Here is a 16,096-nt window from a genome sequence, read left to right as displayed (position 1 = left end):
AAAGAACCAAAGGAATAACCAGAGAAACAAATGCAGAAAAAACAAACAGAAAAAAAAAGATTTTACAGTGACTGACCTCACAAATATTTGGTTTGAACAAGCTGAATTTCTAAAACCACAACAGCAACCTTGGTCTTATCATACAACGAACAGTGTAACAAACTTGAGAACCAACAACTTTTAAAGTGAAATGAAGCCTTACCGTAACAGTTCCATTCCATCCTGCACCATCAAGGCAGACTCCTGAAGAGTAGGTTACTTAACACGAGAGGGCAGGACCTCTGCGGAGGACAGGGGCTTTAATATACACCCTGGAGATGATCATCCATGGGGGTTGAAGTTACACACCCATCAATCATTGGGCCATGGAGCGAAGTAAAAAGGTACCCAAGCCAATCATTTCAAAGACAACTAAAATAGATCCATGGTGACATAAGACATGTTATAAATGAGTCACAACCATTTAGAACCTTTTGGTAACTGGCCGAAAAGGAGTAAAAAAAAAAGTCCTCTTAAAGCACATGGCATGAATGTTGGGGAAAGGGCCCTGTATCAGATTGGGGTACCAGGAGCTTATGAGTGTGATGAGACCTTTTCAGAATTTGAAACCCAATGTGATCCATCCAATCCACTCTATGCCAGCATTGAGAGGAATTCAAATTTGGTGAGAAGTTTCGAAATCACAAGCTTTGGTGATGCGCTTGGAATGGAATTTGGAATGTTTTGAATTTGGGGTCTAATTTGGAAAGAGCGAGACCAATTTTTGCATGTGTGAGCAATAGTTTTGAAAGAGATATGAAAATGTGCATTTACCTTGCCTTGTAAAGAATACTAGTGCCCTCTGGTGGCCAAAAGAAATAACAATTGATGCTCTCATGCACCCATCAAGGCAGAGGGGCCCCCGACACTGAAAACATCTAATCCCACATTGATACCACACAGGGAGATTAAATTAGTGTTTCTCAGCAGGGGCTCTACAGACCCCCAAGGAGATGTTAGGGAGCCCTTGAGGGGCGTTGAGAATGACACAGCTGAGAGAGGGGCGTGGTCAGCTGCCATTGTGGGGAATTAGTTCATCTTATTTTTGTAATACTAAGGAGGTTCATTGGCAGACTCATAATGAAGTCAAGGGGGCATTGGGAGAATTATGATGAAGTCAAAGGAGCATTTTTTTTTTAAATGTTGAGAACCACTGAAATAAATGCAATGTAATTAATTACTTCCTTTGATTTGGTAATTTGGAAAACCTTGCAAGAAATAGGCTTCATTCAATAACTTAATTCAATAACAAGACATAGGCTCTATTCAATAACTGTTGGTCATGTTTACAAAATTGGTTTCTCTATTAATAAACCATGCTATTCCTCGAAAGAAAACCTTTTGAAGAAAGAAACCTTTTAAAGGACCAGTTCAGTCAATTTCAATATGCTGTTGAATTGCTCACGCTACCCTTGACTTGTCAGTACCCGGTGATGCCACATTTTTCGGCTCAGCCCTTTCCGAGATATGAGCAATTCTAATGGGGGCAGCGTTTGTTTACATTTAAAAAAAAATGAAACATAGGCCAACTCCAAATATTTTCCCAAAAGGTACTGCTGTTTGCTAGTTGTCTGCTGATGTTTTATAACCTTTTGGATGTTTTTGGGAATAAATAAAAATGTTTTTTGAAATGTAAACAAAGAGCTGCCCCCATTACAATGACCAGGATCTCGGAAACGGCTGAAGAAGAAGGAAAAAAAATCTCAGGCACTGACAAGTCCAGGGTAGTGTGAGCATTACAACTGCATGTTGAAATTGACTGAACCGTCCCTTTAATGGGGTAATGGTTTTAAATGCTACTTTTGCGTTTGGGAAGTTTGTTTCAAGACTAAGCATAACAGGCATGATGGCAAACATTTTGAATATTTTATAGTGGTTTTATTCCACTGTGCTTGAAAATGAAAGGCATTAACTTTCCAGAAGAAAAAAACCCACAGCACCATTTGTAACATGCAACACAAGTTCAGAGAATTTCCATAGTTATTTAAATTTTAGGACATCAACATATATGTGAACTTTGATATATATTACACAATTATTTCCTATTAATACAAGACCATTTCTATTTCACAGAGTTCTTTTAATTACATTATACTTATTATGACAATTATCAATGGCGCAACCACCATTCACCATCATTTGAAAATAATTGGACAAAAGGGGACATTTTTTAAATGATCTTTTTTTAAAGGGCCATGATAGTCATACCATTGCTTGCATGGTAAAAGAAAAAAAAATCACATCATCATAAATTAGAACCATTCATTGGCACATTTTTCATTTTTTTTGAAGTTTGTGTTCATTCATAATCGTGTATGCCTGTTTATGTTGGATTTCCTTACTCCTATAGCTGTAAATAAATAATTAAAAACTCTAAATAGCACCCTTGAATAACAGTAAGAGAGTAAGTAACATAACATTTTCCTAATCCAATGTATTGGTCATTGCTTACCCACTACTGCTCTTCATTCTGTTTTCTGTTTCATTTGCTGGTTAGCAGGATTATTACAAACTGCAACATGGCATCATGCTACTGCGTTTGGATAACACCCCAACTTGAACCGTCGATCGCGTCTGTGCACTAAGACCGCATGTGAACTCATGCTCCATAGCACCCAGTGACAGGTTGGGGGTGGTTTTGGTCTAGGCACAATTTTGCCATTTTCCTTGCTTGTTTCGCTGTTGTTAGCAAAAGAAAAGCAGCAGATATTACTGAGGTAAAGCACTAGCGCGAAAAACGCCTTTGTTTGATGCAAGTCTGGAAACAGCCAGGTTCAATTTCGATAAAGATGACAAACAGAGTCTCACTCTAAACACTCCAACTCTACAACAGCAATCACTATTATGTCAAGTGAATATGGTAAATGGCAACATGGACCGATAGGTAACTTCACAACTCTGACGGACTCTGCAGGTGTAACTGATGTGATCCGTCCACCTCGGGTCTTGAACTCGCCACCTCCTAGTCAGCGCATCGGTTCGGGTATGGGAGGCACCACATGATACTGCTGAGCTAAAGGACCAGTCCGATAGTTCAGCGCCACCGATACTCTATGAGGCTCCGGGAGGAAAGTTTACTAAGGTTCCACGCCACACTCTGCTAGTTGGCCTCCGTTACACAGGGCAGAGTGATCACTGCCCCATGCCGCCCACTTGTGTCTGGCGGTTGTGCAGTCGCTGGTGGAAGCGCAGGCCTCCGCTGTTCCTAAACGACATACCACACTGCCCACACACGTAGGGCTTCTCGCCTGTGTGGATGCGGAAGTGCCGCGTGAGCGCCCCCGAGTGGCGGAAACGCACGCCGCACGCCGAACACGTGTACGGCCGCTCGCCCGTGTGTATGCGCAGGTGCGTCTTGAGGTTCTCCATGCGGTTGAAGTCCCGGCCGCACTCGCTGCAGTGATACGGACTGCGGCCTGGCGGGAACTTCTGCTGCTTGGGCGGCCGCCCGCCGGTGCGGGGCAAGGTGCTGTTGGCCGGCTTGGAGCGGTGGTGCTGGCTCTGGTGGCGTCGCAGGTCACTGGGCCTCTGGAAGGGGCGGCCGCAGAACTTACACATGTGTAGCTTGAAGGAGGAGGAGGCGGAGGAGGAGGAGGCGGAGGAGGAGGATGGGGGTTGGATAGGAAGGCTGACCCTGACAGGGACGTTGCAGTTCTGGCGGGGAGGGTTAGTCAGGGGAGCAGAGTCGTTGGGCTGGTAGAGGCTGGAGAGGGGAGGGGGGAACACAGGCACACCGCCCACAGACGTGGAGGTCATCTCTGTAGCCTGCTGCATTGACACAACCAATGGTGGGTGAGCTGGGGAAAAAAACACAGCAATACTACCATTATGAATAGGCTATTTGTCAATAAAATGACAGTGAATTTGGTGTCTCCCAGGCTAAATACACATTATCAATCACACAGCATGCTCAGCGTGTTAGGAAACCTCCCTCCACATCTAAAAAATGACATTACTGATTGACATAACCTGGCCTCTAGCTCATTTGGTGACATATCCTGCATGCAGAAGTTGAAGTCATAGATGTGGGACTGGGCCTGGACTATGCAGATTATGGCGTACATTGAGGTGTCAAACTCAAATTCGCAGTGGGCCAAAATGAAATATGGGACAAAGGTGCGAGCCGAATTCTATGAAACTCTACTAAATGAAAAATGGGCTAAAATTGTGCAAGCATGCACCTTAATAGAGGCAAAATCAACAGGCACTAATCAAACTCATCAAATTTGCGTTCAAGTTAGTGCTACTACATATTAATCGAGTATGCGGGCCAACTATAAAAGACATCTGAAATGATCTCGCAGAAGTGTTGCCACACGTCCAGGTTTTTCCTGGATTGTCCCGGTTTTAATGGTCTGTCCAGGTAAATAAAATGACTGTCCTGATGTTTTATATTGCTCGTCTTAATATTACCCCATTGAAATAAACACATATCATTAATGTTTCGCGCTCAGGCATCAATGTGTTTCTCGTTTTTTTACCACTGTAATGTGGCAACCCTATCTCGAGGCCTAATAAAATGACCCCACAGGCCAGATTTGGCCCCCGGGCCTGGAGTGTGACATCCCTGACAGTTTTGTTCAGCTTTAACTGCATAGTGTCCGCTACCTTGGCTGAGTGCATTAGCGTCACATCTAGGCAGGTTCAGGGCTTCTGGTCTCCAGTCCTCCAGCAACTTGGACTGGGCCAACAGGAAACCATCGGGCCCTTCGCCCACATCCTCAAAACCCAGCTGAGAGTCCGTTCCCGGGATGGCCCCAGAGTCTAGGTCCAAGTCTGGTTTCTCCTCCTTCACCCGAAGTTCTAACGTAGGCTCATATGAAGATGTGGCCTCTCCGTGTGACTGTCGTTCATCACTGTGACTGGCTGAGTCTTTATTTTCTTGGCAGGGAGTAGAAGTTTGCTTTACGTCTGTTGATGTGAGAAAATAACAGGTTAGCCAGAGAAGTAAGTAAATAGCCATGTCTATCTTATGTGATAAAAGAGAGAATGTGAAATGTTTATATGTAGCTTAATGGAAGATTCAATTAAACATTTAGAACACATTTTATTAAAACGCACCTTTTAGCTTGCCTAATGATGAGACTGTTTCATGTGAGTCTGTTGAGTTAAAACTCTGAGAGCACACTCGTCCGTCCTCACAGATCTCACTGAATGAACCATCAATGCGTTCACAACTAGCCTCAGCCTCTACAATTAAATAATCAGACGTTTTCTTTACAGACACATTTAGAGTGGTCTCTGTTTGATTCTCGACCAGGTTTTCTGTTTTAAGTCTGTGATTAATGACTGGGGTATCCATGTGACCAGAATGACAAACAGATACTTGGACCTCCCCATCCGCCACACCACCCAGGCGCACATAGTCCAGCTCCTTTTCAGCTGTCTGTAAGCGTAATTTCAGAGATTTGTTCTCTCGCAATGTTTCGTGCATCTGATCGCGAACGTCCCCCAAGGCTTGGCCAACAAGCTTGTTGACCTCTCGCACCGCTATTTCCACCGCCACTTCGAATGCGCCTTGTATTGTGGCAGCAAGCTCATCCTGGAAAGACGTGGAAAGCTCACTGCTCACAGTCAACGTCGCCGGGCGCTGGAAAGCCATAGATTCACTCTCTCTCTTACTCCCGACGGTGGTTTTAAAACGGGGCTTCATCTTACTAAATGCACGTGTTGTGTAAGGAATTGTGTGAAATGGGTTACAGATACTGAAACGAAAGGTAACAGTTAAAACAGTGAACCAGCTACATAGGCTACAACTCGCACTCTACTTTCACCCAAGACACATCGTTCACGCGCCATACAGCCAACGAGCCGCTCGTGCTCACCACGCCGTCACTTTCCACAGCAATAAACAACACTATCGTGTAACCACTATAATCGCAAATCACGCGTAGTAAACACAAATGTTGCAAACTAGCAGCGGATGTGCAAGTACGTCCTCCATTGCTTGTTTTGTTTACACAGGAATAGTGTGACTACTTCCGGTTTCCGGTCGAAAGCACCCCCCCAATCCAAGGCGTCTCCAAACTCGCGTCCTTTCCACTGGCCTGGTTATAATCAGTATATTATTATGAACATGACAGTTGTCAAACCTTGAAACAGCCACATTTCTTCATATGCCACAAGCAGGGCCGCTGACAGATTTGTCTGCTTTGGCTGGGCTCAGGACAAAGACATCTGAAAGGGCCCCAAACCCAATCAATACAGTAATGAGGATCCATTTATGGCCCCCCTCTCTGCCTGGGCCCGGGACAAGTGACCCCTTTGTCCCCCCTGTCAAATTCCCTGACCACAAGCACAACAGTGTTTCTCAACCTTTTCCATCTTGGGGTCCACTTTAAATATTTACATAATGGGCCCACCTGCCCCAATAAACAATACAACTCAAATAGAGTCAACACACACACACACACACACACACACACACACACACACACACACACACACACACACACACACACACACACACACACACACACACACACACACACACACACACGAATGCACGCACACACATACAAGCACAGTGTCACACACACACACGCGCGCACACGCACGGCACACGCACGCAATTTTGATTTTTAAAAAAATATTTAAGGCCCACTACACTTGGAAAACGTTTGGGAATCACTTGTCATTTGTCAAGTAGAAGGGTCATTACGTGGAAAACTAGTAGAATACATGCAAAGAAAATATAAGAGAATCTAGGCTACATGGAGCCGACATGCCCATCTGAAATTTCACACGCACACTAAGTCGGGGCAGGAAAAAAAAAAAAAAACACTTAGTAGCCTACCACAACAAAGAGGAACAGCTGTGTTTTGGTTATGCTTAAAATGTGGCATACACTATATGGACCACAAGAGGGCGATTTTCATCTGGTTGCCCCCATATACCATCAGATTCCAGCCAAGACTCCCCTGACATGAGCCGTGCCACACTATTTTTTCTGTGCACTGGTTTCACAACTCGATGCAGTTAGTGCATTCCTAAACACATTCAGGTACTGCAGAATTCATAGTACATAACAATTGTTAAGAAGAAAACGATTCCACCGGGATTGTTTACCTTAATTTTGGTTTATTTTGGCTACTTGAGTTATTCAATTTATTAAATTATTAATTTTATTCCGCTCTATTTTTTCCTGCCAACCTGCCGCGGCCCCCATGACATCCTCTTGCGCCCCCCCCCAGGGGTCCCCGGCCCCCACTTTGAAAACCACTGCTGTAGTAGATAATGCAAGTGGTAATATTTAAGGCCTAATGCCTGGGTGGCTGTATGCTGTTCTTTTTACTGTCACTGGTTCAAAACCATTGACATTAATTTAAACATATATGAGTAAGGGTCAAAATACAATGCAGATTGTCCCTGAAAATGTCTAATGGTACAACCACATTAAAGGGAGAGGTTTTAGGAATTTATTTCAGCTATAGTGTAAAAGTGGATGTGAAAAACAGTTACTTGAACTTGATCACTTGAAAATGGATTATATTGGAGTTATTTTAGAATGAAATTGTATGTGATGTTGCTACAGGAATATTCTGAGGACCCCTGACATTTTCTAAATAACTTTAGACAAATTATTTAACAACTGATGTTAGAACATCAAAATAGAGGATTACATATTATTCATACATATACAATATACAGTATATCACAAAAGTGAGTACACCCCTCACAGTTTTTGCAGATTTGTGAGTATATCTTTTCATAGGAAAGCATTACAGAAATTTCACTTTGACACAATGATTAGTGATCTTTTAACAACATATTTAACCGCTTAAATTTCTTGTTCACTCAGAAAAAAACAAAATACAGCCATTAATGTTTGAACATGTACTCACAAAAGTGAGTACACTCCAGATTAAAATCTGGTAGGGGAAGGGTCTGTGTTGGCTCGAATCGCCCCAAATTGAAAAGGGATTGAAAGGGAGGTCATCAGTGTGCGTTTCAACCTTTCTTTGCATTGAACTTTTACATTTTGAGTGTGCACCTGGCTTAAATAGATTGGTGTGAGATTTGAATGCAATCCTATGGAGAATATAATGATCTGCGTCAGTAGTCACAGTGCATGTTGACATGCATGTTTCTTTTAGGTGTATTTCAGATGGCAATGTTGACAGCATTCATGCATCCCCAAACCATGTCAGTCCCACTACCATGCTTGGCTATTGAGAGGATACACTTTTTTTTTTTTTTTAAACTCACTTGTTTACCACCACACATGCTTGACACAATCTAAAGCAAATTTGTTTATCTTGGTCTCAAGAGAGATGAACAGACCAAGGATATGGATCACTGGAACCATGTTGTGTGATCTGAAGAGACCAAGATACACAAATTTACTTTAGATGGTGTCAAGCATGTACTCACTTTCGTGATATACTGTACATACAGTTGAGGACGATATTATTAGCCCCCCTCCTGAAATTAGACATTTCTCTTGATTTCTCAGTAAGAATGACCATTATTAACCGTTTCTGTTATTCTGGAAACAAATACACTGATGGAGATAATGTTCAATGAGTTGAATTTGGATTTTTCTATTGTTACGATGAGTTTAAATAAAAAAGGGCAAAAATGACAAGGACAAAATTATTAGCCCCCTGATCATTAATAGTCAATATGGCGCCATTTATGAACCAAAACTGACAACAGGCTCTGATAAGTTGCTACCTAGGTTGGCACATGCCCCACTAGGGATTGTGGCCAATTTCTTCACTGCAAAGTGTTCTAGCTGGTCCAAATTGCATGGATGCTGAGCATAGACATTAACCACAGACTCTCAGTGGGATTGAGGACTGGACTATGAGCGGGTGATTCCAATATCATGGTTTTAGTGTCCTTGACTTGACCCTGAACTAATCTAAATGTATGATTTGGGTTACAATGTTGTTGGAAGACCCAGCAATCCAGATTCAGACCCAGACTCCCTGTGTCTGAGGCTGAATAACAGACTAAACTTGATGCCCCACCACTGTGTGTAACTGTGGAAACTGCTTGGCCTCATTAGACCAAAGAAGCATTGGACACCTACCTAGATGATTGTTATTGACCTGGCCTCACCTGGAGTTTTTTCCCCCACCAAGAAAGACAGTTGTTAGGGCTTGTCATCATATTGGGCTTTGGGGCCATCATCACAGAAGAACCCCTTTACTAAAGGCAATGCATATCAGAGTGTTATTGAGCTTTGCCTGTGAACATTTGAAAGTCAAAAATGAGTTTCGAACATCTCTGCTTTCATCTGATGATACTCAATTGCACCTGCTTTGATGCATGAATTCTGCTTCTGTCAGGTGAAGAAAGGGATAGGCCTTGAATCGTTATAAGATGGTTTCCACAATTAAACATGGTGGTGGATGCATCATTCTGTGGCAGCCTCAGCCACAGGAAACCTTGTTTGGGTGTATGGCACCAGAAAAACGGAAAATTATGATAGAATGTGGAAAGTGACCTTGCAAAAATATGGTCATAGAGGGAGCTAAGATCTTCACTGGATCTTTCAATAAGATAATAACCCAAAACTTGCATCCAAAATAGTTCAAATGTTCTTCAAGGATACTAAAACCATGGTCATGGAGTGGTTCAGACCTCAATCATTTAGATAGTATTTGAAGAGTACTGAAAATGAATGTCCATCCTCAACATCCATGCCATCTGGACCAGCTTAACTATTTGCGATGAAAAAAATGGGCCAAAATCCCTGGTAGGACATGTGCCACCATACTTAACAACTAATCAAAGTGCCTGGTGCCAATTTTTGTTCATAAATGGCACTGTATTGACTATTAATGATAAGGGGGCTAATAATTTTGTCCTTGCCATTTTTACACTTTTTTGTTTAAACTCATTGTGAAAATGGAAAAGTCAAAATTTAACTTATTGGATACTATCTCCATGGTGTATTCGTTTCCAGAATAACATACATTTATTAATAATGATCATTCTCAATGATGAATGAAGAGATATGTCTAATTTCAGGAGGGATAATAATATCGTCCTCAACTGTACATACAATATACTACAAAATATTAAACAACATTTAATTTGGCATATGTGCTGTGTCTTTCAAACTTTCTGGGAGTGAAAAGTGGCAGCACACCCGTACAAAGCAATTTGGATGAAAATGCATTGCAAAATAACATCAATAAAGAAATAATTATTGTACACCAAAGTAAACAAAAATAAGCTAAACAGTATTCCCATCAGTTATGAACAGCATTATAATAATGTATTCTATCTCTGAACATCCTATATTGCTTACATTTTATATCTCAATGGGGCACTGACACTGATACACATAGACTATGGTTGTGAAAGGGGCCGAGAATAGGTCTAATGTAGCCAGTGGTGGAAGGCGGCCAGGAGTATTCGTGTAAGACGGAGAGACTTAGAGAGAGGTAGACAGTGTGGCACGATCTACAGTATCAGTATCAATATCTACCGGTATACTGTATGGGGGCCTTGTCATGGTTAAGTTTTGGAACCCCTGCTTAAGTGTAGTCCCATAAAATGATAGAATTGAAAGTCTGCAGAAACGTGAGGGGTGTGTCCTCTCTGTTTGTGATGCACTGTGTGTCATCATCTTTAAGATGTTTCCACAGCAGTCGCTGATTGTTTTGACTTCTGACATCACTTAGCGGAATCAAAATGTAAAAACAAACACAAGTCTGGCGATATCCTAGACTTCCGTAAACAACTCGCCAGCCGGCCGGTTCTTTCGACCTGGTCCTGCCACGCTCGTCAGGAGCTACTTACTGTATGACAAGGCTGTAACGAAAACGAATGACCTTTTTGATGAGTCACCCTTTATTACAGGCTGGGAGACAGTGAATGGTCTGGATAGGAGCCATTGAAAGGCCCCCAATGTATTTAGGTGCCCGGCCCAGCAGGCCTCCTCTTCTGGAAATGTTAATGAGTGCTCAAGGCAGTGCGCAAATGCCTGGGTAGCCCTGGTGAGACGCTCATCACCCCGCAGGTGATCCAGAGATGGTTAGCGTGAAGAGAAAGGTCACCTTGTCATCCGTGTACTCCCCACTGTCTTAATCAACACAGCACTAAGCCGTCGTGGGACATGACAATGGCCACTTTGGTAGCCGTCCGCTTACCACTAATGTCAATGAGGAGCTACACAGAGGCACGTGAGGCTTTACTGTGCTGCTCTGTGCGATGTACTGTATGTCCAATGGCCACCTCATAGAAAAGTCACAATCTATTGGAGCTCACTTATTCACGTCACCATCCTTACGTTACATGACATTTCCTGCCATTGGAAGCTTCCAGCGAAGCTAAGCAGGTACGATACCTGACAGAAAATGATCTACATGATTAAAACTCGTTCAGGCGTGTGAAAAGGTGGGAACAAAGCAACACACATGAGTCACTGTACTTCACTCTGTGCAGTGTGTGAAGAGATGGACAGACAGAGACGTGGAAATGAAGACAGAGGATGAGGAAATCAGTGCAGGAAAAAAAACTTTGAGAACTTGCACTAAGTACCTGCAGAGTACCGCCTCATTTGAGAAGTTTTTTTTTACTGAGTCAGACATACGCTTTCACAGCATGCTGCCTCACTGACCCACCAGACATAAGTGACTCAATTTCTATGTGGTAGATTGGCACTGATTCATTACGCAGTCACCCCAAAGCTTGCCTCTTTTTTTGTGATACCATCAGTCAGTCTTTTTTGAGACTGATTGATGGTGAGAAAGAAATGAGTCATATAAAGCAGCAAGGATATTTGATCAAAAAGTGTCATTATGATTCAACTTTTTTTGATAATTATTTTTGATTGACAAATAATTGTATATTCAGACTCCCGTGAAACATGTTTTCCTCATCACAGGGTCAACAGGAAATCCGAATGAGTTTTTGTTTGCAAAACAAACTTGCCATCACAAACTTGCCATCACAAACTGGTCAAACAAGAATAAATATCCTCTTTTCAAACATCTGTTTTCATTCATTCAGCAGGTGACAGTTTCAATGAAGCCAGACAGATGACAAATGACAATGACAAATTGATATGTTTGTTGAACTTGCTTATTTTGATTAATGCAATTCAAATGTTAACATATCTATGCGACAGCATGACCTCAAACAAATCATCTGAGTGCGTGATAACCAACTTAAGTTGCATCAGAGGCAAACAAAGTAAAGTCCTGTTGCACCAGCCATGACAGGTCCTCGGAAGTGTCTCCCTTCCCCTCACAAACCAACCCACCCCCATCTGGTCTGACGTCTTGCCCAGGGAACCAATGGAAGCGTTCAACAACCTGGTATATCTTGGGCTTTTATTGCCATCCCCAACCACATTACCCTCACACAACAACACCACTTGTCAACTTCTACAGTGCCGTCGTCAATCCATCCAGCATACTGTAGCAGCAGCAACAAGTAGAGTAGAGTAGAGTGGAGTGCTACGTACCCACCCACCGCTCTGGTCTGCCCCGGTCCGGTCATCATGTTCTGCTCCCAGCTCCAGCTCCTCCTGGTGTCCCTCTGCACATCTGTGCTGCTGGATCGCATCAGCGCCGCGCCACACAGGGACATCCTGGAACAGATCAACAGAGACAACGCCAACGGCGAGGAGGATGCCACTGAGGTGAGGATGATATGAGGAGGAGAAGACAGAAGGGAGCTCAACTCAGCTCTGTGGAGTTGTGACTTGAGATGGTGGATGGAAAGGGGGAGAAATTATGGGATTGTCATCATTATGGTTTTTTTTATGGGATCCTTTAAACAAGTGATGCCAATGTAGGTTATTGGACAATTGTGCTATGAAAGGGATATACACTGTACCGTATGCATGCTGTTTATTTATGAATAGGGGACCCATAGGTGCCTAGCCAATGGAGGAGAGTTCTTATCAACAGAATATTAAGAAGAAAATGATAGCATTTACAGAAATATGTAATTTTGTAAGAAATATGTAATTAGTGAGTACTAATTACATATTTTATACAGAATTACATATTTACAGAGGCTAATGTATACAAACATTCTCAGTTGTACAATATGACAAAAAATTGTGTTGTGGTTTTCACCTCATTAATGTGTACCTCTATCTTCTGATGGGTCTCAGGATACGGAGAGTTCTTATCAATCAACAGAATATTAACATTAAAACAGACTTGTTTTATGTAGAATAATTATGTGAATGTAGATAAATATGTAATTTTGTATGAAATATGTAAGTAGTAGTCGTAATCAATGTGTACCTCTATTCCCATGCTGGGTTCTCAGGACGTGTCTGAGATGCTGGCCTTGAAGCTCCTGGAGGGTCTGATCGGCGAGCGTAACGAGGAGAACTTCTTCCCAGACCGCGGCCCCAACGGTCTGCGGGGACAGGTGCCACGGCAGCTCCCCAACTCCCAACGGGAGCGCAAGGCAGGATGCCGCAACTTCTACTGGAAGACCTTCACCTCCTGCTAGCACAACACCAGACATGATCCCACTATTGCACTTTCCAAAGGGATTAATTTATACAGGTGATCAATTCTCTACCATGTCACTGTAGAACAACTGTAGAACTGTTTTGCTTTTTGCTTACAGGACCCCTTTTATTGACTATGCTGCAAAGATATACAGAATATATACAAACATATACTATATAAACTTATATAAGAATATATTTAAGCATTGGTGTATTATGAAACTAATGTAAAAAGCACTGAAATGTTTGATTGGAAAATTGATTGAATGTCATTCTAAATTCTCTTAGTCCATTGATACCAAATGTGGGAGTTTTAGCAAGATTTGCTTGCCCATTCCGGACTACATTCATTTCACATCACCCCATACTTATTTTAATATAATTTTAATTTATCTGTATTGTTATTATTTATTAAAGGGCTTACAATGTAAGCACAAGGACAAGATGTGTGTGCGTGTGTGTGTATATATATAAGAGCATGTTTTTTTTTCTTTGTGTGCAGTGTTGACACTGACACTTCTGGCAAATATTGTTATTAAAGTCATGTGTTTGTATATGCCTCGGGCCCTTCCCTTCATGATGGTAGTAGCTGTGTGTGTGTGTGTGTGTGTGTGTAAGAGTGAGGGAGTGAGTATGGCCAAAAGTCTCTCTGGATCCACAATCATCCACACACTTCCTAAACCTATTTGTTTTTGTTTTTTAAGTAAAAAATAAATGAGATCACCAGTAAATGCCAGTTTCTTTGGTTGTACTATTTATACCCAAAGTTATTTGTGAGTAAAACATTTTCATCGTTTTCTGCAAAGTGAATGACATTTTTTGTATTTGGGAGAAGTGCCATCAAACAAAAACAATGTCTGTTTTACTCACACATAAAGGAGAAACTTGTCTTTTTTTTAGCTTTGGTCACATATCAGTAATAGTATATACAGTATATCAGAATTAAAAAATAAAGTGAAAAAATATGAAAAGATATCTTTTGGGAAATTTGCGTTTTTTATGTATTACATAGGGTCTACAATTCAATAGCAGAGTAAAGCACATTGTGTACAGATGATCATCATCAACAGCCACTCAAATCCATTCGACACAAATGCAGAAAGCAAACAATAAGCTACCCTCCAACTGGAAGGAATCAACTGCTGTTCACAATGGCAGATCTTCACAAGGTGCTCTACTTAACATGGCAGCAATGGATGAAGAGCTTCATTGCAAAATGACGTATATCCATCCTGGAACATTTTGGGGATATTGACATTTTTCTATTGGGCAATGCATTGCGAAGTGAAATTTATTTAGGTTTATAAAGTATGTTCTCAAAACATTTGAATGGAAAGAATTCACACATGGATGATAGGACATCTGACAGTCATTTCCAATAATTAAACACAAAAGTCAGAAATGGCACTTACGTCATTTTGCAACGAAACTCTTCGTATGTTCACAGGATAGTGAGTCCGTAACAGGACATGACACAAAGATTTACAAAATGACCAAAAAGGTAATGCATTCCTTCTAGTTTTTGACAAAAAAAGAAATCAAACAAACATTGACCTAGAAAAATAATGACCTAACTGATGTAAATTAACAGTGTCTGAACACAAGACTTCCCCTGAGAGACAATAAATTAATAACAAAAATGACTGTGCAACTTTATGAGTACTTCCTGCTGTCAAGTGTTTTCCTTTTTGAAGACAGAGACATAAAAATGGCACATTAATTCAAAACCAATTCCTAAACCAGCCTTTTGCATCGTTTTTTTTCAGTCAGTTACATGGTTTCACTTCAGAAGTAACAATGGCTACAAAAAATACACATGAAGAACATGACACACACACACACACAGCGTTCGTCATTAGCCAATCTAAATAAGAAATCACAGCAAACAAATGCCAGCCGGTCAAAAATACATATTCTGGGCCAAAAAGGGGGCTTTTGCATTTTGTTGCTGATAAATTAGACAAATCAAGTTTCCACTTCATAATACCACCTCCTTCACTGCTAACAACTCATTTTCAGTCAAAACAAATGCAGACCCATCAACAAAACAGTCGCCCCAAGCTGGTCTCAACACAGAGCTCTGTGCCTGTGTTTGGAAGGCATTCATATTATTGCATTAGTTGCTCCTACGTCTAGCAGCTAACTGTACTTTGTCTCTCGCAAACAGAATCCACCATCTCTTTGGGTTTCATTATACGTCTATATTAAGTGATAGTTTATAGTATCTGCCCTTTGTCTTGTGCAGTAAGTCAGCCGGTGTACAGCATGTACGCAGTAATTCGTGGATATTTTTTTCCGTACTCATTAAGCTCCAGTAAATGTACAGGATCCCAATGACATCGATGAAACGCCTTGGGATAATTACAGTGCAGTGAGGGCTATGTACACTCAAGTGTTCTCTCGTAATCCCTGTAAAACTTCATCATCAACACATCTCTTTACCATGCACCTCTCTCTGTGTCTCGGTCTGTCTGTGTCTCTCTCCCTCTCTCTCTCAAAACAAGTCCTACCACCTTGCAAATCCTTTTTCGTCACAGCAAGACTGCTTAGACTTTTTGCTTGCTCGTTTCTGGTCACGATGGTAACAGACACTACTCCAGTGGTGACAAGAGACTCGACAAG

The 16,096-nt window shown here is 41.7% G+C and overlaps 3 protein-coding genes across 4 annotated transcripts in view; 1 reads left to right on the top strand and 2 right to left on the bottom strand.

Annotated features, from left to right (window-relative positions):
* Positions 1 to 1,901: 1,901 nt before the first annotated feature.
* Positions 1,902 to 5,990, bottom strand: LOC134437293 (fez family zinc finger protein 2-like). Its single transcript, XM_063186785.1, has 3 exons — positions 5,101 to 5,990; positions 4,648 to 4,950; positions 1,902 to 3,836 (listed from the first exon to the last, which is right to left on the bottom strand). Exons 1-3 carry the CDS (start codon positions 5,690 to 5,692, stop codon positions 3,172 to 3,174), a joined length of 1,560 nt encoding a protein of 519 aa, XP_063042855.1. The 5' UTR covers positions 5,693 to 5,990; the 3' UTR covers positions 1,902 to 3,171.
* Positions 5,991 to 12,461: 6,471 nt separating this feature from the next.
* On the top strand, positions 12,462 to 13,591 carry sst5 (somatostatin 5). Its single transcript, XM_063187517.1, has 2 exons — positions 12,462 to 12,643; positions 13,285 to 13,591. The coding sequence occupies exons 1-2, from the start codon at positions 12,503 to 12,505 to the stop codon at positions 13,471 to 13,473; spliced, it is 330 nt and encodes a 109-aa protein (XP_063043587.1). The 5' UTR covers positions 12,462 to 12,502; the 3' UTR covers positions 13,474 to 13,591.
* A 723-nt stretch (positions 13,592 to 14,314) lies between these two features.
* The window catches only part of trip6 (thyroid hormone receptor interactor 6), an 11,839-nt gene continuing 10,057 nt past the window's right edge, over positions 14,315 to 16,096 (bottom strand). For both annotated transcript variants that reach the window (XM_063187227.1, XM_063187226.1), the window contains exon 11: positions 14,315 to 16,096. This exon is cut by the window's right edge and continues 611 nt beyond it. The gene's annotated coding sequence lies outside the window, so the exon portion shown is untranslated.

This window comes from Engraulis encrasicolus, chromosome 21 (genome assembly GCF_034702125.1).
Source record: "Engraulis encrasicolus isolate BLACKSEA-1 chromosome 21, IST_EnEncr_1.0, whole genome shotgun sequence".
In the NCBI taxonomy this organism is placed as follows: Eukaryota; Metazoa; Chordata; class Actinopteri; order Clupeiformes; family Engraulidae; genus Engraulis; species Engraulis encrasicolus.
Note: the sequence above shows the minus strand (reverse complement) of the source record. Positions and strands in the feature narration are given on the sequence as shown.

Excerpts from the sequence above, each read along its gene's own strand:
- LOC134437293 (XM_063186785.1), bottom strand. The coding sequence starts at position 5,692 with ATGAAGCCCCGTTTTAAAACCACCGTCGGGAGTAAGAGAGAGAGTGAA. Across the intron at positions 4,951-5,100 it reads ATCATTAGGCAAGCTAAAAG|ACGTAAAGCAAACTTCTACT; the intron begins GTGCGTTTTAAT and ends TCACATCAACAG. Across the intron at positions 3,837-4,647 it reads CGCTAATGCACTCAGCCAAG|CTCACCCACCATTGGTTGTG; the intron begins GTAGCGGACACT and ends TTTTTTCCCCAG.
- sst5 (XM_063187517.1), top strand. The coding sequence starts at position 12,503 with ATGTTCTGCTCCCAGCTCCAGCTCCTCCTGGTGTCCCTCTGCACATCT. Across the intron at positions 12,644-13,284 it reads GCGAGGAGGATGCCACTGAG|GACGTGTCTGAGATGCTGGC; the intron begins GTGAGGATGATA and ends CTGGGTTCTCAG.